A 20,456-nucleotide genomic window follows, 5' to 3' on the forward strand; every position below is an offset into this window, starting at 1 on the left:
CCGCCCCTCATGACGCGCACGCGCGCCGACACGTTTCGCGACACCGCTGTCGCCGCGCTTTCCGGCTGCGCGGCGACGCGTTTTACGGCAGCGCGACGCGCTCGCCGGTGGCGGCCGCGATGGCGTCTCCCTTCAGCGGGGTGCTGCAGCTCACCGACCTGGACGACTTCATCGGGCCCTCCCAGGTGGGCGCGGGCCGCCAGGGCTCTTCCCTGCGAGCGCCGCCGGGGCGGGGGGGCAGATGGCGCCCGGTCGGGGCCGCTGCTGCGGGCGGGAAAGGCCCCGCCGCGCTGCCGGGACCTGGGAGGCGCCTCGTAGCGCGCAGGGGGCGAAGGGGCCGCGCCCGGCCTGCTGCCGCCACCCGCCCTTCTTCTGCCGCTGCTAATGAAAATAGTAAAGGGAGAAAGCACAGAGATACCTCGCGGCTCCCTCCAGGCAGCGCGAGGGGTCGGGGAGGGCAGCAGCTCTGCGGTCAGCGCCAAAGCAGCTGAAGAAAAGCCTCGTTCATGTGCCCGCGGCCAGTCATGCTCCCCCGATCTGATCTGGGAACTGCCCGCCTAAATATTAACCTGGGGGTGGGGGGTGGGGGAGAGAAACAAAACAAAACAGTACAGCAATAACAACAAGCTTAAGCCTAAACAAGGTCTCTGACCCAGCGCACGCGCTTCACCCTTGCACAAATGCCCACGCCAGCATACAGGAGTGGATGGCAGTGAGATGGCAGTGAGCAGCAAGGACAGGGCAAGGCTTTCTTGTCAGAGTCTTCAAGCACTAGCAAAGCTCCCAGTCAAAAGAAGCACAACCCTAGGAATGGCTGCTGACAGCAGTGGAAGAGAGTATAACCAATCCCATTAACTCTCCTTGCAGTCGCTGGGTTTCCCAGGGAAGTCTTTGACATAGCATGCCCCACTTTCCTGTTTCAAACAGAGAGATCCTTTGGATTGCTATTATTCAGGGAGCGTAACTGAGGAACCTTAACAACTTGTTCCTGGTAGCTTGTGAGTCTTGCCCTATTCAGAACAACAAGTTAGTAAAGCTGGACTCTAGGGGGAGAAGTGTTTCAAGATTCTGGCAGAGAAGGGATGGTAAAAGGCAAGGAGAATGCTAGCTGGAGAAGTCAGACAAGGAGACAGAAGGTGCCTAACCAATAAAAATCACCCAAGGAATGAAAACACCCTTGGGACTGCATCACAAAACAATACAGAAAACTGGCAGCAGTCCCTCTGAAGTTGTCTGATTCCTTGCAACATTAAAAGACCCTTCACTGGCACTAGCCCCATGTTGACTGTAGTGACCACGCCTCCACTGGTTAAAATGGGCAGTGAAGAATGCATGATCTGTAGGGCTTTTTGAGAGAAGAGGACTTTGCAGGCAAGCCCCGGTTGCTTTCACGGCTCCTTAAGCCCAGCTGACTTCTTTGGAGCAACAGCAAAAGCGCCCTCTCTTTTTGGTATGATGCTGGAAAAGTGTTCCTTCTGTAAAAAGGGGGTAAGAGTTCTTACTTTACATTTTCCCTTGGTGGTTATAGATGCTGTGAGTAAATGCAGCATACCTTAAGGCAGAATAAGCAGCATTCACTCTTCAGCTAGCCTTTGCTTTTGATCATGACAGTTTTGCTGTGCTTTCTCTTCCACACATCTCAGCTGCTCACTTTGGGGCTTTCTTTCTGCATCAGGAATGTATCAAACCTGTCAAAGTTGAAAAAAACCACCCTGGAAAAGCAGCAGCTAAGATCAGAATTGAAGCAGATGGGAGCTACTTTCAGATCAATCAGGTATGTGTGATTTTTTGATTATTGTGTAAAATATCCAGAAAGTGCAACTTTCTTGCTCTGTATTTAAATGCTCCAGCTATTTACTGCCTGCCAGGGAACCAAGATGTAACAAAAGTATTGCTCTTGTCATCAGCCTTCTCACATCTTTTTCCAGAGCCCAAGGTGGTTTTAGTTACCCAGTTCTATAAGCAATATTTCTAATGTCACGTCTGCCCTTTTGTTTTATGCTCTCAAACACGGACATTAATTAATGATGTTTTCAGTGTAAGAGCAGATAAGGTGAGAAGTCTCTTTGCTTGCCATCAGTTCAGGTGCCTGCATTGCTAGATTATTTGAGATAATGCTTTTTCTTATTACATCATACAGTGGAGCGCTCAGTCACAAGGAGATTCATTTAGATATTCTTTAACTTTTTGCTCTGATTTTTTTTTATAATACATTTTAAATGATTTAATAAGTAGCATGCAGAATTCATAAGTCTGTTGCTTCCAAATTAATGTCAAGTTGTCCTGACCTATTTTCCTATTTGCAAAGAGAAGTTTAGCATTTCTTAGTTAACCAAACTGGGAGGTCATCTAGAGACAGTGGTTTTATTTTCAGGCCATTGATTACTTTTTGACTTACAAAGGGCAATACACCATTTTCCAAGGAGTCTGGTTTCATATTTTTAATTTAACAATACTTCATCACTCAGTCTGTTCCTGACTTTACTGAGAAATAATATTTAAAGAGGAGTCTCGCTAGAAAACTGACTTATTCAGATCAAATAAAATTAAAAAAAAATTCCTTCCAGTGCCATGCCACACATCCTTTGAAATGCCACACAGTTCTCCCAGCAGTGTCCATGTAAGTTTTGCACAGAGAATAATTGCAGAATATTCCTTAACAATTAAAAATTTTAGTGAATTTTTTACCTGGCTATGAAATCTCTTTAAAAAGAGTGAAATTCAAGATTCCTACAAAGCAACGGCCCTAGTAAAATTCTATAACATGAGCAACATCTGATATAGGTGGCAGAGCCAGCATGCTTTCCCTAGCATTAATCCGAATATTGAATGCAGACTGGAGATTGGTGCTTAAGGGCCTGGGACCTCAGCAGTCTACAGTTTTGTGGTTAAAAGTAGCAGCTACAATCTATAGTGTGTCAGCCGTACCGACCTCAGTCTTCTGCCATGCACAGGTTGAAAAAGCAGACAAGACAGACCACATTTGCTTCCGGGAAAGTGTAGCCTCAGTGTTTTGGAGCAATGTCAGCCCACCAGATAGCAGAAATAATTGTGGCCTAAACAACTGCTCTAGACTTGATGACAGCTATAGTGTTTGTCTTGCTAAAATTTTTCTGAAGTTCTTCAATATCCATTTACGCTCCTGTGTATACTGTCAAACAATCCTATTAAAAAATTCAACAAGCTTCAAAGAAATTTGTCTTCCTCATCATCTTACTCAAAAGATTTTTTTTTAAATGATAAACTGAGAGGCTGAAAAGGGCAACATCTTTGCTACTAAATATAGTAAAGATGGGAAACAACTGCTTGACTACTTCTGTACTGTGATCAGGACTGAGTCTAATCTGTTCCTTTTTAGGATGGAGGAGCACAAAAACTGGAAAAGGCCAAAATTACTCTGAATGACTGTTTAGCTTGTAGCGGCTGCATTACATCAGCAGAGAGTGTTTTAATCACTCAACAGAGCCATGAAGAGCTGTACAAAATGCTAGCTTTTAACAAGGTAGGTGACAAGAAGCAGCTAGGCAGGCTGCAGAGTTTGAAAGTCTTCATAGATTAGTGTGGTGCATCTGCAAAAGCATATATGAAGAACAGTGCACATAATTTCCAAGAAAGAAGAATCTGAGCAGATTTGCAGTGCAGTTTTTTTTCCCCAATTTTTTTTTAAGTGATCATAGCTTTGGAAAGGGCCTTTAATGTAGCAAGTTAATGACTTGAAAGTTAAGGACAAAACACTGGGAGATGTTTTTTGAATTTCCAGTGTGCTAAAGTGCTGTATGTACCATATTAATGTTCTCCGAACAGTTAAGATATTTTGCTTACTGTTTTTTAGACTGCAGCTCCCAATGAACAGAAGTTGGTAGTGGTATCTGTTTCACCACAGTCCAGAGCTTCCCTAGCTGCAAGATGTAAAATGAATGTTCTGGAAACAGCAAAGAAGTTGACCACATTCTTAAAGAGTTTAGGCAAGTGTGGGACTGCTGGGGTGTTTGTTAAGCATAACTTTTATGAATGCACAAGGGTGATGTGAATAACCTCCTCATAGATATATAATGTTTCATAATTCATATTGGCTGAAATGTAAACTGTCTGTGACTTCAGTGGCTTAATAAACTCAGAGTGACAGAAGGAAGGAACTTTAAGTGATTTGTTGTCCTCCTGTCACTTTTACTGGTGTCTTATGCTGACAGGCTAGGAAAAAGATCAGTCAACTGCAGAGATCCAAAACTGTAAGAGACATGCGGTTTTAACCCAGTTTGATTGGAGGCTTTTTTGTTGTAGCTTGCCGTTTGCATCTTTCTTGTGGATTTTAACACAGATTCTGTACTGCCTAGGTGTGCACTATGTATTTGATACAACTTTCTCAAGAAACTTCAGCCTACTGGAGAGCCAACGAGAGTTTGTAAAACGCTTTCGAAAGCAATCTGAAGACAAAAAGGCTTTGCCCATGCTAGCTTCTGCCTGTCCAGGTATAGTATTAAATTAGTTATGGAAATAGTAATATGGCATACTAATAGTACACTAGAACATGCAAAATTCAGAAAGCTGATCAGAAGAGTTAATATGGATAAATTTATCAATGAGGAAAGGATTACTCTCTTCACAATACAAAGAGATCTTGGTGTTAGTCACAGTAACGATCTGTACAGATACCTACTGATCTCTCTAAAATTAGTCTTGTTTTGTTTCTGTGCCAAAATGAGACTGAAAACCATAATTAGTGAGCAGTAAGCCAGAAGGCAGGGGAGAGGAGGAGGGATGCTTGTTTTTTAGTTTACTGCAGCTGTTTAATTAATTACACTTTTCTTCTCAGGTTGGATCTGCTATGCTGAGAAAACCCATGGCAGTTTCATCATTCCTTATATCAGTACCGCCAAGTCTCCACAGCAGGTCATGGGCTCCTTGGTCAAAGGCCATTTTGCAGAGCAGCAGGTGAGGGTCTGAAGTATACTATGCTTAGTGGCAAAATGCTAAAATTGAACACTTAAGCTGATTTTTTTTTTTTAAACGTTGCTACATGTTTTACACTAGAGTTTAAAGATAAAAAAACATCTTGCAGAATGCCAAAGACTGCACCTCTCTCATTTCCGTTTTATCTAATGAGAAGCTGGCAGTTGGGGCAATAACACTAAGTTCATGCTTCATGGACTATTTAAAAACTGTGTATTATTCAGGGATGTGCTCCCATCTCTCTGTGTGGTATTTTCACATTGTTTAAAGATGGTGAATAACTTAAATTATCCTCTCTGAAACAAAACTTCAGTCAGTGCGTACGTGCAAGATCATGCCTTGTCTAAAAATTACTTGCTCTTTCCCAACTTCATGTTCTGTTTCAGTCTGACTTAGTTCTGTTTTCCCCCTTTAACCTTTGGAATCTCTCCAGATATAAATTTGATATTTAAAGACTACAGCCATACTAATAGCCCAGAGTTGTCAAACAAGAAACTTGAGCACCACTTCTGATTGTATGATTTATTGTCCATTAACGAGCACTGGTTTAACAGCTGTATTAAATAAATGCTGACATCTGCATACTTGTTACAAAAATTGGCAGCTACTGAGAACATTTGGCACAAGATACTGAAACAACAGCCTTGAGTCAGAGACTTGTTTCCGTGGCCTAGACTCGTTTCTTGGATGGTCATGAGGTTTTTGTCTGACTCCATTTGTTAGTTGCTGATGCAGGGACTGGATTTTAGTAGTGTGTAGGAAATGCATCCTCTAACTGCATAGTTAGGAATTCTTCACTGACTGACTTTATCTGGATCATGGGCACTAGCAAAAGGGGGAGGAAAAAAGAAGTAAAAGACCATACTGTTGAAATTTGCTACAAACTAAAATTGGGTTCTGAGAGAAGAAAAAACCCACATATTCATGTTCAAGTAATAAGGGAGAGTATTTCCAGAGGCGTGGTGGCATTAGTATCATCATTCTCATCTGTACCTGGAAAAGTCTCCCTCAAGAGCTTAATATTGACCAATCCAACTGCACAGCTTTATCTTTCTTCCAGCACTTAACACCTGACCAGATATACCATGTAACAGTAATGCCCTGTTATGACAAAAAGCTAGAGGCTTCAAGGCCAGACTTTTTCAGCCAAGAGTACCAAACTCGAGATGTGGACTGTGTAATCACTACAGGTAAGTGGAACCAGAGGTAGTCTAGCTAATTTCTGGAAGCCTCAGAGCGAGGTGTTCACTGGTTTTTATAGTCCTTTGTCTCTGACAGAAGATGTAATGCATGGATATTGCTGTTTAATTTCATTTTAATAATGCAAATTGTGCCCTGGTAAAGTTTGCAGATGTAGGTTTATGTACTGATCAGTGAATTTTGTTTTCCTTCCTCTCCAAAACAAGAGCTTTTTACATGTGTTTCTGCTTTAGGAGAAGTGCTAAGGTTGTTGGAACAAGAAGGAATATCTCTATCAGATGTAGATCCTGCTCCTTTGGATACCATGTAAGAACAAAATTTCATTTGCGCCTTTGGTCATATTCACCCAGTATTCATACTGGGTTCTTCAATAGAATTTGCTCTTCCACTGCCATTCTACTTTACATAAGGCTGCATGTGTTTGCATTTGATTTGTTTTTCTTGTGTCACTGATTTTGAATCAGTACAATTGTGCATAAAATAATTAATCTACAGAATATGTTGAATCTGCAGTTTTGGAGAATCTGAAACTGTTTGTTCTAGATTTGTTTTAGTAGTCCAAGGATTAGTAGCTCTCACTGTAAATCAATAGGATTGCCAGAATTAGCTCAGTAAGAGTAGCATAGCAATATAATTGCATAGAGAAGTATAAATTGCATGGCAGACTTACTTTAAACACTGTTACAATATAGCTGATGGAATCCCACAAAAAATATATCTGCAAACTTAAAAAGTGAGAAAAATCTAAATTGGTGAGAAATGTTTGCTAACGCAGAGAAGTCTGTTACTGCACTGTACTCAGTTTGCCTGTAACTGTTCCTGGTTATCCAAGCTACTGTAAGGATTCCAGTAGTAAAGCACAAAGAAGAAATACTTAGGTCACTTCAGCTAAGATCTCTAGCAGTCCTTATTTGTTAAAAAAAAAACCAAAAGACACCATCCCCCCCACACACCACCGAGAGATCTTAAAGTCTGATCTGGTTTGCACATGTTTAAATGCTTTAACTGAAGACTAACTCTGGTTAAAGGACAACTGCACAGAGACCTAACTTACTACAGAAACTTTAAAATCACATTTTATTCATCTGAATTGCTGGTTCCACCCTGATCATTAAACCAAACCATTCTCTTCATCAGTTTATAAGATATGAAGGCTACATATACGGTGACCTGTATACAGTGACCTTCACAAATTATAAAAGATTAAGTGTATGATCCAAAAGTTTAGTGCTCAGGCACCTTAAGTTTTTAAGGAGGGATTTTGATACACCAGATATGCAGCAGAGAACACGAGCAGAATGTGGCACAAGTCTATTTTCAGTTCTTCTGTATTTAAATTTGGCTTATTTCTGAACAGGGTTTAAGACTTTCTAGTACATCAAAATGCCATTGGCAGCCTTTGCTCAAGAGTTGTCTGAGCAGTGTATTTTGACAGAGCTGTGAAGGGAAGTGCCTTTGCATGAGGCCTATTTCCTAGTTTGGGGGGGGGGGGGGTTTAATAGTTATGAACATTGGTCACTGTTATTCTGAAAGAAAGGAGACAGGTTGCCTATTGCAGTCCAGTCCCTTAAATTAAAGGTCTGCTTAGTTAAAAAAAAAAAAGCCTAGATGAGATTTGGTACTAGTACCTTTTCTTGTATATCTAGTTCTATATTCTTAACTAGACTTAAAAAGATCTAAAATAATATGCATGCACAGAGCCTTATTTTCTTCTGCTGTATTTCAGTGGATCAGTAGGTACAAATCTGAACATTTCTGTAGAACTGAACAGATTCTCATTCACATGCTCAAGAAGAAAGAGGACTTCCTTAAGGGTAGTAAATTGAGCCAGAAGTCACTCTTTTTCCATTTACTTATGGCTATGGCTGACCTTGTTTCTTTATTATGTCTACCTTGTAACAGATGGGTGACAAATAATATCAGATGATGCAAAGCTGGAATATTGGTAAAACTAAAATGCTTCAGACAGGTTTGGGGAGCTTTAGGAACTTTGAGACTGTAGCATGGATGTGAACATATTTTACTGTTGGCATTAGGCTTGTATACTGAGGAAGGTTATACCAGTGTATGTTGGAGTATGAATGGAAAGCAGTGTAGTTTTACTAGCACAGCTCTATCTACAGACACTTTTTCCATCTTCAAGCATCTTCTTTTCTGACATAGCTTTCTTTCAAATTGCTTTCAAGTCAAAAATGAAAAAGTATCTTCAGCTATAAAAAATGTCGACATAGTTAAATCCCAGAAGTACAACTTTAAGTTACCCATGTAAACAAGCACTTCAGTTCTACCTGCTTTATTGTTGCACAATTAACAGAAAATTGAGAAAGATTCTGAAGTGTCTGAATGCATTAGAAAATAACATTATGGAAGTGTCAGTTATAACCCAGAACAGAATGTCTAATTGCTTGATAAATATCTCTGGCTAACTTCTAAGAAGTACATTCTGAGCGCTAGGCCTCATGCTTGTGCTGATAAAGTGCCTCTATGACCTTTTGCTAGCTTTAACCTAACTCAGTAAATTGACTGGTTATGAACAGCACGTATTCCATAGAACTTGGAGCATGAAAATAAGCAGTCCAATGGCTGTTGTTCTACTTATCCTCCAGCACGTGGAAAAGCCCATTAAGAGGTTATTACATTTGGCAGCAAGAATGAGATAAAGTGCCAGAAATCCCAGGACTTCTGCTGCTATAACTGTTTGCTCCAGGCAGCACTGAAACTTCACTGGCAGCCTTATTTTCAGAGAGTAGCAGTACGTGAGGCCAGACACACTGAAACATTCATTAATGAATCTCAGTTCCTGTAAACAAGACTGAATTAAAAATAGTTTCTGAAAGCGATTACAGGCTAAAGCGTTGTCTCCTGTAGTTCTGCTAAAGCTGAGATATTATCTGTGAGAGGCAACATCTTTGATTTGACTTGAAATTATTTGGCCTGAATTCAAGTGTTTTCCCTTCTGCAGCTGTTAGTAGAAGAATGCAAGTGTCACTGCCTGATGAGTGCTTACAAGCATATCCCCCATCTTATTATTCTCCCGTAACAAAAGCCATTGTTGTGGCTTCCATCTGGTGAGCTGTTCTCAAGAAACATTATCTTGACCTCTGAATAGTTGGTTGTTTTGGCATATCAGTGAGGTGGGATTACTTGTGCAGAACTTGAATTGCAGAACTTCTATTAGCGTAGTTTGGACAAAGATGCGTTGAACTTGGAGATTCTGTTGAGGATGGCCATGCAGAGAACAAATGCCCTGTCATCATTAGTTTTGTTCGTCTTTGTTACATAAGTTTTATTAAGCATATGAAACCAGAGCAACACAAATATCATCTCTCCATGCTTGTTGTTATAGCATTAACGTTCCCCAGAAGTGTTTTGGTATGTCCCAACAACCAGATCTAAAGTTGCTGGTTTCAAAAATTGTGTTGTAACACAGAACTAGAGCTTTCGATAGTGAACTCGGCTGTTTATGCCGCAGAAAGCTTTAGCACTGATGAGATGTTTCATTGCTGAGACAGGACTCCTCCTAGATTGTGTTCTCCAGGAGAAGTGTGCATTGCACAGGTCCATACCATCAATACTAAGAAATTGGGGGAAAAATAATGAAGTGTAATCCAGGATGTTCGCAGAGATACTAAATAGGAAGCTAACAGAAACGTGTTTAATTAGATATCAGGTAATTGCCCATGTCATTCTGGTCTTTCCAAACATATTTTTGTTATGGGAGTTGCCTGGCAAGATTAAGTTTGCAGTGTATGGATCAGGCCTTCTTGTCATGGAACGTGATGGAGTGTTTCCACTGAGCTTTATCCAAAGCACGCTAGACAGCGTAGTGTTAAATCTAGAGGGCCCTGAAGCTATAAATAGTCAGTTCCCAGGAGAAAGGGAAAAGCTAGGAGTTCTAAGGGAATTAATCTATGGCTTGTTCTGTTGCTTTTGAATTCCATGAACTTTTGTATTTGCTCTGTGAACAAGTCTACTATCAAAAACCTCACAGGGCTAACAACATAATGCCTTTAGTAGTACTGAAGCTATTTCAGCATTGATATAATCGAACTCATTTGCTTCAAAGAACAATGGACTTGGTGCTGGCTGTTCTCTTGAAGGTCCTCTAAAACAGCTTCTCTTTCTTTCCTCCCCTCAGGTTTAGCAGCATTACTGAAGAGGAGCTCACTAGCCATTCGGGAGGTGGTTCTGGTGGCTATTTGGAGCACATATACAAGTATGCAGCAAAGGAACTTTTTGGAATTCAAGTGGATACAATTCAGTACAAACCTTTAAAGTAAGAAGTTAAAGTCTTACATAAAGCACTATTTTTACTGCAGTTCTGTTTATGCTGTTATCTTGCTGATGGCTGAAAATTTCTTTGCAATGTTAAACATTTTACTTCAAGGCATGGGAATTGGCATCTCACTCCCACAGTTGCTGAGCAATAAATCAGCCAGCACTCTGTGCAGCCTTTTCCCTTGGAGACTTCTAGCCCCTTCACCACCCACACACTTTATTTTGGCCTGGTGGATTTTCCCAGTATCAAGCTGCAGACAGTTTCTAGAGTAACTTAGAAGACAGAGTTCATATGGATTTGAGCTCTCTCACCTGTGATCAGATCACCAAAGTAGATTCATTACTAATCTAACCATCACAGAACAGAAAACCAGGTGTCAGGACTCTAAGGTTCCATTTTAATCGTATTGTGGTAAGACAAAGTAAAACAAGTCACTTGAACTTGGGCATAAGAGGCACATTTGAACTGAGGTTCCTACTAGCTTCCTAGGTATAACCTTAATGTACTTTTTGTAATGAGTTACATACCTAATCAGTGATATTGATGGTTAGGATTCTCTGGTCTAGGAGATGGAAATAGTCCCCAGCAGTCTCAATACAAGATACTTAATTAAAAAAAAAAAAAAAACACACACACCCCAAATTGCTTATTCTCTTATCAGGAAGAACTGTTTCCACAGATGTTAGGAGTTGGGAAGCCTTCAATACTGGTTTACTCACTGGTGTTATGACCAGCTATGATTTAAACAGTTTCTTTGAAAGGCCTCACTGATGTGTAAGTTGGCTGAAGCCAACCCAGAAAGCTCATCCCAATGAGACTTTTTTGTTTGAGCTCTGTTTGCCTAGATTTTAAGGCTTTATTCAGTGTGGGTGTTCTTGAACAAACTCAGTTCATGTGGAAGGTGCTCAAACAGGATCTGAAGAGGATTGTAGCTTCTAATACTACTAAATCTTTGTAAGCTAGTTCTTTCATCTGACTTGTTTGGGGGGCAAAGAATTAGGACACTTTTCTTGAATAGGACTTAGCAAAGAGCTTAGTTTCAGCACAGTATTTTTTGGAAGTTTAATAGAAGTTAATTTAGATAAGACATTTTGTTTGCTTTTGTTCCTCAGAAACAAGGACTTCCAGGAGGTGACACTGGAGAAGGATGGAGTAGTCCTGCTCCAGTTTGCTTTGGCATATGGATTTCGAAACATACAAAACTTAGTGCAAAAACTGAAACGAGGGAAATCACCTTACCACTATGTTGAGGTCATGGCTTGCCCATCAGGTAAGGCCACATAGGAATTTCACTTAGCTGTAGGAAGCTATGTGAAACTGTGACTGAAGTGCAAGAAACACAGGCAGCTTCTCACATCCTGAATATTGTGGCAAAGCCCTCAAACCTTTAAGATGTGATAGTCACTGCATCAAGATTTCAAAGTTGTTTGCCTGTATGTTTTTTATCTAGAAGATAGTAATTCTTCAGGGTTTAAGTGGTTACAGTTAAAAAATTAATATTGAAACTGGTATAACTAATGCTTTTAAGGAGGCCCTCCTAACTTTGTAAACTCTGTTTACAGAAGTTAACAGTATGCTTCTAGAGAGTGCTTGCTATGGCTGGTGAGGAAGGTCTTTTTCTACTTATTTTCCTCTCTTTTCTACTTTCTGTAAAGCCTTTCTTTTTTTTTTTTTTCCTCCTGATTCTCTTCAAATCTACTAGTAGAAAGCTTGGGCAGCTCAATTCATGTTTCAGCTTTGGCTTGCTTGTGATAGACAAGAACACAGTGACAGCAATGACGCTGAGCTGCCCTTCTTCACTCTCTCTGGGCAGCGTTCTCTCCCTGAGGATCTGTACAACTCTCGGCTCACAAGGCTGTTCAATACCAAGAACAGACCACTGAGAACAACTACACATTACATGGTCTGACCCTTTCATCACATCTGCAGTAGAACAGCAAACCCAGAACTGTATCACAGGAATGTTTATCTTACCTTCAGTTGAGACACCAAGGCTGTCCTTGCCTGAGCTGCATCCTAGCCCTCTCTAGAGGTGCAAAATGAAAACCGCAATTGCCTGTTTCCTCCATCTCTTATATCTCCCTGGTGCTTTCCCAGCATGCCTTGGCAGCTCTCCGCTCACACCTGGGCCATATACTGAATTAGGAGGGGTCACATCAGGCCAGTAATTTCCCCTAGAGGGCCACTGCCTGCCCTACTGCTGTTAGATAACTGTGGGGGGAAAACACGATTATAATGGCGTTTTCAGTTCTGAAACTTGGTTCTCAGCTGTAGAGAAAGTTAAGTACGAACACATTCTAACTTTTGGACTTAGTTTTCTTAACTGTAGTTTTTTTTCTGATAAAGCTGAAGTAATTTCAAAACTCAGTGACATTTCCTCACTTTGTTGCACATAGGCTGTTTAAATGGAGGTGGTCAGATCAAAATAGAAGGTGAATCCAGCAAGGACTTGCTTCAGCAAGTTGAGAAGCTGTATGAGTCTCTCAAGACTGAAATTCCAGAGAAGAATCAGACTGTAAATGAGCTGTATGAACACTGGCTAGGTGGCATGGATTCAGAAAAGGCTGCAAAAGCATTGCATACGGAGTACCATGCAGTGGAGAAAACAAGCACTGGATTTAATATCAAATGGTGAAGAATGACTCTGGCAGCAAATCTGTGAAGCCTACATAGAGAAATACTCAGTGCCTTTTTAAATCGGTTGTATTTAAGATTGTCAAAAGGTAGCTGAAGTTCTGTGTCATCACTGGGAGACCGCAGTTTGCGTCTAGCATTAGTGATGAGAAGGTAATGTGTATATAGGCAGGTAATCTTAATTTCTACAGCTTTATAATTATTGAAATGATGAAAATAAAAAACAAACACTGATTTAAAATACACGTTAAAAGAAGCAGTAATGCATCCTAGTCTCTAGACAGTCTTTATGAACTAAACCTGCCCTCTCTATACACCGCCTACTTTTATCAGAACTGATGAATTTTTGGTACTGAAGGGTTTGCCTTGCAGTGGGCCGTGACCTCACTGAGATGAGCTTTATGCTACATAAGAGTATTGCTAGTCCAGACCTTGCTGTATTTTCACAGCACTAAGTTTTATGGCTGTCTCTTCTTTGGACATCCTCATTTAGTTAGAAATGGTCTAATTAGACCTTTGGGTTCTGGTTTTTCATTTCACTGCCCCCGACTGGATGCTCTTGAGGTCCAGCTGCAGTATCGTTGCACTGTCAAATGGAGTGGGTACCAGCAGCCTGTAATCACGTGAGGAACATGAGATCAAGGGCTGTTTTATTGCCTACTGAAATGTGACCTGAGTGAATGTTTAAGAAGAAAAATCTAAAGGTTTTTTTTTTCCTTTAATTATAATTATTATCTATAACTGTGGGCAATTATACATCTTTCTTTCTCTCTCTCTAAATACATAATACAGAGTAACAGAACTGTCACATCTACCCCTACCTCAACAGTAGTTTACTGGTGGATAATATCCTTAAATTCAGAGAAAACAAATTAATTTTTTACAGTGTTTCGAGTAAGAATTTATTGCCATCTTTTCACAAAGGACAAACTGTCCTTGATGTCTCTGAAAGCTGTTACTTTACAAAAGTCAAGGGAGTAATAGAAGGCTGTGAGATTTAATCATTGCAAAAAAGTAGTTTACCAGAACAATCAATCAAAGGGGTTAGTAAAAATACAGTCTTGTTTAATGCTGTGTATCAAGATGTCTTGCCCAGAGGCTTGTGAATGTGAAACAGATTTGGGTTTTCGTTATTAGAGATGAAATGTGCTTGTCTTGCTGTGTGTATTTTTATATACGGGTATTTTGAGAACTATTCACAAAAATATATATATATTATGAATAACTGATTTGGTGTTTCTTAATTTGAATGTCAGCTTTTCCAAAGCAACAAGACATTTGGGGAGGGGAAGCTAATAGTGGGAGAAGTGGCAGCTGTACCTGAATTCAAGGGAAAGGGATGCAATCAGATGCAGAATCTCTTTTTGTGACTGTGAACTTAAAAATCACATTCTTCTGTCACTTCAAAATATTTCTCTTTCCCCCAGTTACTGCCACATGAGGAAGGACTATGAAGAAAGCACTGTTAAATGAACAAAAACTGAGAATAAAGTGCTTTGTTCCTTCAGAGTAGACGCAAACAGCGGAGATGATTGCTGCACCCTGCCCAGATGCAAACCTTGCTCAGATGCTCGCTAAAGATAACCCTCACTCGGTTACCGTGGACCTTGAGCTTTTGCCCGTCAGCAAAGCTGCCAGACCTTGAACTGCCCCTTAGAACAGCTTAGCTGGCAACGCTTCACTGTGTCCCTCTCAAAGCCTCATCCAGTCTTTATTAAAAATAAGCCAACAACGTACAAGATACTTTTTAATGTTTTTAATTAAAAGCATTATATAATTTCAGGTGTTGCTCATTAATTAGTGAGGTCACAGTGTTCCTAAGGCAAGAATCTCGCACTGCTTCCCCCGCCCTTCCCTGTCCCTTTTACAAGCAAGCCGGTAGTTTTATTGAATGCCCTTTTCCATGCATAGTTTTATAATGCACAGTGTTATACTAAACCATAAGATTTTTATCTACAGCAAGAAATTCCAGTGCTAATGCAAAGTAAGTCCGATACACTGAAGTGCTGCGACTATAAACTTTGTACATCAGTGCAAAAGAAACATGTTCGGTTTTGGCTGAGAACATGCATGTCAGGCCAGAAGCACACAAATAAACAAAGCTAAATGAGCTGCAGCTGAAACAGCTGGGGATCTGCGTTCAGTCTCTTCTCCAGTTAGCAGGTTACCAACATACACGCTGCTAAAGCCGTCAGAAGACCCTCCCCGCAGAAGGCATCTAGCCTGCAGCTCCCATGCACATTCCCACGTGTCCGTCTTGACCGTGGTATCAAGAACAGCTTGACTTTCTCCCGGCCTTTGAGTTCCCTGCTACCACTATCAAAATCAGCAAATTCAATGCTAGGTGAGGAACCCTGCCCACACACGTGTGCATCGCAGATCACAGTATAAATAAACTTCCAGTGGAGCACCCAGGCACTTCACGGTGACAGATGGACGCCTGTCAGTGCATCATCAGCTACAAACTGTACCATTATGTTTAAATATAATAACTCCAGTGCTGAGACAACTTGTGCAGCAGGATTAATTCTTCCCCTCCTGTGGGGGAGAGTAAATTATAACAATGCAACTTAAAAAAAAAAAACTTTGTCAAGTTTCTAGCAATGGAAGAAATGGCCATAAACCAGGCTTTAGTGGTAAGAAAATCATTTAAATTCATAGTCTACCCATGAAAGAACCTGCAGTCAATTGTAGTCCAGTGTTAGGAGCTATAAAGTATATAATCAACGCTGCTTAAAAAGACAGCGTACAGTACAGGATTACGGGGCCAACTCCTCTCTTTGCTGCTCTGTTTTCAGTCAAACTACGCAAAGCAGCTGTAAACTCAGCAACACCAAGACAGTTATTCACACACACTTTGCACTTCGATGTAAAGAAGAAACCCAGAGGCTCGTATGACTGTTCCATATGGAGTAACCTGCTCAAAAGTTGCCCCATCATAGGTATTTTCACAGCTATTTACAGAGGCACCGTCAAGCTCTTATTTTTCCCCCCAAAAAAAGGAATTCACAATGCTCAGTTTTGTAATAAACCTCCCCATCACTTGCAAAATAAAAGCTCTGCACATTTTTCAAACTTAAAAAAAAGAGAGAGCACTGACATTGCACAAACTTAACTCAGAACTTCGCAAGCTGAAGAGGTTTAAGAGTCCCAGCTGCTCTCTGGCTTTTATTCTAAATAAAAGGCAATGTAAATAAAAGGTTCATCCAAAATGTTTTCCTCCTCCAATTTTCTAGCTATCTTGGGGGGGGAAAAAAAAAAAAAAACAGTACGTAACGGAGAAGCGGCAGCACGTCGCTGCCTAACAGCCGCTGCACCTCGCAAAGCCCAAAGCGACCCCGCGGTCCAGTGCCCACGACCGAACGCGCGCCGAAAGCCTCGCTGCTGGCTCAGCGCGCCGCTCCCGGGAGCCCTTCCCTCCATAACGGAGGCGTCTTCGGGAGCCAGCGGGTTGGCACATGCTCCCGTCCGGGCCCGAGGCCCTGCCGACGGCCGCCTGCAAGGTCCGAGCAGCCGCGGCGGCTCCAGCGAGCGCGGCCACATCCTCACGCGATGGTTTATTTTGTCCTACCGAAAGAAAAGCAAAACAAACCCCCCCAAACCGCACTACGCTGGGGGGGGGGGGGGGGAGGGAACGGGGTTTCTCTCGGGCATCGCGTGCGGCGCCGGGGCCGAACTCGCCGCCCGGGGTGGCCGAAGCAGCGGCCGGGCGCGTTGGCTCCTGCCGGCTCCGTGGGGGGGGACGGCGCCGCGCGGCCCCTCCGCTCCCGTCCCCTGCCCTCTTTCCAGCTCCGCTCTGCCGGACACGGCTCAGCCCCGACGCCGGCGCGTCCCGCCGAGCCCGGCCAGGGTCGCTGGAGAGGGACGGGAGCAGCCGCGGGCCGGGCGGGAGCAGGGGTTTGAAGCGTTCAAGCGTCTCGTTTCGCAGCGGCGGTGGCCGGGCGCGAAGGCTCCGAGGCCTCGTCCCGGGGGGCTGCGGGAATCGGGCGACGCTCCGAGGGGCGGGAAGCGAGCGGCAAAGGAACCGGACCACGACGAGCGGGTTAAAGACAGGAACCGCTTCCCAGCGGCAAGGCAGGCGCCTTAAGGGACCGAGTTTAAAGCCGGAGGGGACGCGGCCCCGCGGGGAGCCCTGCCGGGATCAGGATGCCACAGCCCCGCGCGGCCGCTCCGGGCTCACTTCTTCTCCAGGAAGGGGCTGAGAAGTCCCCACTCGAGCGCGAGCATGGCCTGGGGATTCGGCCTCTCCTTGGGCTTCTTGAAGTTATCCTTCTCGGCGCAGAGCGTCCTCAGCACCTCCACCGGGTCCGTCTTGCCCGTGAACTTCCGCAAGGGCTCCTCCCTGCAACGGAGACCGGCTCTGCTCCGGCGCCGCGAGGGCGGCCCGGCTCCCCGGGATCCACCCGGGAGGGACGCTGGGGACGTGCCACCCCCGCGGGAGCTGCCCGGCAGGCAGCAAAGCCGCCGGAGAAGGGGCGAGACAGAGGGACGAGGGGGCCGCGGGAGCCGCCCCGGGCGCCACTTACGCGACGCGCAGGAAGGGGTTGTAGAGGAACTCCTCCTGCAGCGTGGAGGGCACCGCGGGCAAGTCCTCGTCGTCCCGGCGCTGCCGAGACACCAGACGTCGCCCAGGAGCCCCGCGGACGCGGGGAAGGGCCCCGAGGGGCGGCGCGGAGCGGACGCGGCCCAGCACCCCGCCACCTCCGGCCCGGCCCCCGGCCGCAGCGGGGACGCTCACCTTGGCCCAGGCAAGTTTCTGCTTCACGATTTCGTTCTCCGGCTCCACTTTCAGGGCAAACTTGAGGTTGCGCACAGCGTACTCGTGGCCACAGAACACCTTCTGCAACGCCGACAGGAGACGCCACGGATGCACGGCCCGCTCCCGGCACGGGGGCCACCGCCTCGCGCCGCCGCCGGCAGCCCGGCACTCACCGTCTCCTTCGGCAGGGCGCCCAGGACGCCGGCGAGGCTGGCGTACATCTGCTCGGCGGTGCCCTCGCAGAGCTTCCCGCAGCCGCCCACCAGCAGCGCGTCGCCTGCGGGGAGTGGAGGGCACCGTCGCCGCCGGGCCGGGCCGGGCCGGGCCGAGCCGAGCCGAGCCGCGGGGCCGGGGCCGAGCGCAAGCGAAGCGCGGCGACGTACCCGAGAAGAGAGCCGGAGCGTCCGGCGACTCGTCCTCCCACATGAAGTAGCACGCGTGGCCCGACGTGTGGCCGGGCGTCAGCAGGCACCGCACCCGGATGGCCCCGAACTGCCGAGGGAGCATCAGGTCCGGCAGCCGCCCCGCCAGGTCCTCCCCGAACCTCGGCCGCCACGGAGCCGTGGCAAAGCGGCGCCGGCGGCCGGAGCCCCCCCCTCCGCTGCCGCGCGCCCACGCACCGCCAGCTCCTCGCCGTGGGCCACCCTGTGCGTCAGGGCGCCGATGCGCTCGTCGGCGCCGTACACCCGCAGGCCGGGCCGCAGCTTCGCCAGCTCCTCGTTGCCCCTGGCGTGGTCCCTGCGCCGGCGGCGAAGGGCATCGGCATCGCGGGCGCTGCCGGGTGCCCCGCGGCCGGGCGGCATCGCCCCGCGAGCGGGGAGGAGGCGGCGGCGGTGGAGCTTACCAGTGGTGGTGGGTCGTCAGCACCGCTCTCAGCACCACGTCTTCCCTCCTGATAATTTCCAGCAGCTGAAATGAGCCACAGGTGCAAGGAAGTCAGCGCAGGGAGACCCATCAGCACGGCACGGCACGGCATGGCAGCTCTCCAAAGCAGATGGGGACGCGGCGGCCTCCTGCACGCAACGCGCCCGATAAAGCAGAATTGAAACCTCTCTTAAGCACCAATTAAAACCAGCCGGGCCGCCGAGGGCGATGCCTCCGGCTTGGGGCGGCGGGCAACACACGCGCGGGGCCGTTGCATCCGCCCCAGTTGCTCCCGTGGCCCCGACGCCAGGTGCACCAGCCCCGCGGCTCAGCTTCCGGGGTGCTTTTACAGGTGGCTTGAGCTCACTGCTGCCGAGGACCCCCCCGCGCTGCTCCCGTGTGCGCGCTCCGTCTCGAAGCGGAAGGAACCGTCCGAGTCAGCAGCAAACGCTCGAGGCGCCCGGCAGGATTTGCAGCGCGGCGACCGCGGACGCCAGTTCGCCATGGGGCCGGGCGGCAGCGCTTGGCCCAAATCCCCCGCTGCGGCCGGCGAGGCCCCGAGGAGCCATCCCAACCTGGCCCACTGCTCTTCCCGCTCGCCCCTTTCCGAAACAAATCCCAAAGCTCCGTTTTGGGTTATCCTCGCTTGCTTTGGGGTTTGCAAGAATTCCGGCTCAGGAACAGAAAGGCCTCGAAGTTACCGGTTGAAGCGCCGCCGCGATGCCCCCGCAATTCGGAGGCCGGCGGCGAAGCCGGGGGGGCCTCGAGCCGCCTCGCCGGGCGCCGCTCACCCGCTTGGGCACGGCGGCGTCCACGGCCACGGCGTCCCGCGTGCCCTCCTCGATGACCAGGTACATGTAGTTGTCCTCCAGCACGGAGATCACCTTCACCTTCATGGTCCGCGGCCGCCGGAGGCTGCAACGCAAACGGGGGCGTCGCCGGCGCCGGCCCCACGCGGGACCGCGGCGCGCGGGGGCTGCGCGACCCCTACGCGCGGCCAAGCGGCTCCCCCCCCCCTTCCGCTCCCCTCCGCTCCCCGCGGAGCCCACGCGGGACGCGGCCCCGCGCGGCCGCTACCTGCGGGCGGCGCCACCCGGAGCTCGGCGCGGCGCGGCCGGTCCCGCCCCGGAGCGGGCGGGTTCGTCCCGCCCCCCCCGGTGCAACGCGGAGGCGGATGCCGGGGCGAGGGCGGGGAGAAACTGCTGCCCGGCTCCCGGTGCAGGGGGAGGAATCCTCCCCCGGCTCCCGGTGCAATGCGGCTCCCGGTGCAGAGGGAAGAATCCTCCCCCCAGGCTCCCGGTGCAATGCGGCTCCCGGTGCAGAGGGAAGAATCCTCCCCCCAGGCTCCCGGTGCAATGCGGCTCCCGGTGCAGAGGGAAGAATCCTCCCCCCGGCTCCCGGTGCAATGCGGCTCCCGGTGCAGAGGGAAGAATCCTCCCCCCAGGCTCCCGGTGCAATGCGGCTCCCGGTGCACGGGGGGGAAAATCCTCCCCCCAGCTCCCGGTGCAGAGGGAGGAATCCTCCCCCGGCTCCCGGTGCAATGCGGCTCCCGGTGCAGAGGGAAGAATCCTCCCCCCAGGCTCCCGGTGCAATGCGGCTCCCGGTGCACGGGGGGGAAAATCCTCCCCCCCAGCTCCCGGTGCAGAGGGAGGAATCCTCCCCCCGGCTCCCGGTGCAATGCGGCTCCCGGTGCAGGGGGAGGAATCCTCCCCCGGCTCCCGGTGCAGAGGGAGGAATCCTACCCCCAGCTCCCGGTGCAGAGGGAGGAAT

The 20,456-nt window shown here is 47.1% G+C and overlaps 2 protein-coding genes across 7 annotated transcripts; one reads left to right on the forward strand and one right to left on the reverse strand.

The window, feature by feature from the left end:
* The first annotated feature begins 50 nt into the window (after positions 1-50).
* Positions 51-14,843, forward strand: CIAO3 (cytosolic iron-sulfur assembly component 3). Of its 5 annotated transcripts, XR_010885828.1 has the most exons (12): positions 53-185; positions 1,676-1,774; positions 3,359-3,502; positions 3,833-3,965; positions 4,335-4,469; positions 4,814-4,932; positions 6,011-6,140; positions 6,384-6,456; positions 10,289-10,426; positions 11,542-11,699; positions 12,826-13,216; positions 14,491-14,843. XR_010885828.1 is itself a non-coding variant. In XM_067306340.1 (11 exons), the coding sequence occupies exons 1-11, from the start codon at positions 120-122 to the stop codon at positions 14,502-14,504; spliced, it is 1,209 nt and encodes a 402-aa protein (XP_067162441.1). In that variant the 5' UTR covers positions 51-119; the 3' UTR covers positions 14,505-14,843. The 5 variants fall into 5 exon arrangements, 4 of the variants coding, with proteins under 4 accessions (XP_067162441.1, XP_067162439.1, XP_067162440.1 ...); XM_067306340.1 differs by lacking the exon at positions 12,826-13,216 and having other exon boundaries at positions 51-185; XM_067306338.1 differs by lacking the exon at positions 14,491-14,843 and having other exon boundaries at positions 12,826-14,288.
* Positions 14,844-14,937: 94 nt separating this feature from the next.
* Positions 14,938-19,661, reverse strand: HAGHL (hydroxyacylglutathione hydrolase like). 2 transcript variants are annotated; one of them, XM_067306347.1, is made up of 8 exons: positions 19,478-19,661; positions 18,667-18,731; positions 18,443-18,560; positions 18,206-18,314; positions 17,996-18,099; positions 17,802-17,903; positions 17,590-17,669; positions 14,938-17,405 (listed from the first exon to the last, which is right to left on the reverse strand). In XM_067306347.1, exons 1-8 carry the CDS (start codon positions 19,580-19,582, stop codon positions 17,240-17,242), a joined length of 849 nt encoding a protein of 282 aa, XP_067162448.1. In that variant the 5' UTR covers positions 19,583-19,661; the 3' UTR covers positions 14,938-17,239. The 2 variants fall into 2 exon arrangements, with proteins under 2 accessions (XP_067162448.1, XP_067162447.1); XM_067306346.1 differs by having other exon boundaries at positions 17,802-18,099; positions 18,667-18,835; positions 19,478-19,553.
* Positions 19,662-20,456: the final 795 nt, after the last annotated feature.

This window comes from Apteryx mantelli, chromosome 16 (genome assembly GCF_036417845.1).
Source record: "Apteryx mantelli isolate bAptMan1 chromosome 16, bAptMan1.hap1, whole genome shotgun sequence".
Lineage (NCBI taxonomy): Eukaryota > Metazoa > Chordata > Aves > Apterygiformes > Apterygidae > Apteryx > Apteryx mantelli.

What these genes read in the sequence shown, in the direction of transcription:
- CIAO3 (XM_067306338.1), top strand. Translation starts at nt 120, where the DNA reads ATGGCGTCTCCCTTCAGCGGGGTGCTGCAGCTCACCGACCTGGACGAC. An exon ending in GCCATTTTGCAGAGCAGCAG is followed by an intron (nt 4,933 to 6,010) that starts GTGAGGGTCTGA and finishes TCTTTCTTCCAG; the next exon opens with CACTTAACACCTGACCAGAT. An exon ending in ATTCAGTACAAACCTTTAAA is followed by an intron (nt 10,427 to 11,541) that starts GTAAGAAGTTAA and finishes TTTGTTCCTCAG; the next exon opens with AAACAAGGACTTCCAGGAGG.
- HAGHL (XM_067306346.1), bottom strand. Translation starts at nt 18,798, where the DNA reads ATGCCGTGCCGTGCCGTGCTGATGGGTCTCCCTGCGCTGACTTCCTTG. An exon ending in CCCACGGCGAGGAGCTGGCG is followed by an intron (nt 18,315 to 18,442) that starts GTGCGTGGGCGC and finishes CTCCCTCGGCAG; the next exon opens with TTCGGGGCCATCCGGGTGCG. An exon ending in CGCTCCGGCTCTCTTCTCGG is followed by an intron (nt 18,100 to 18,205) that starts GTACGTCGCCGC and finishes CACTCCCCGCAG; the next exon opens with GCGACGCGCTGCTGGTGGGC.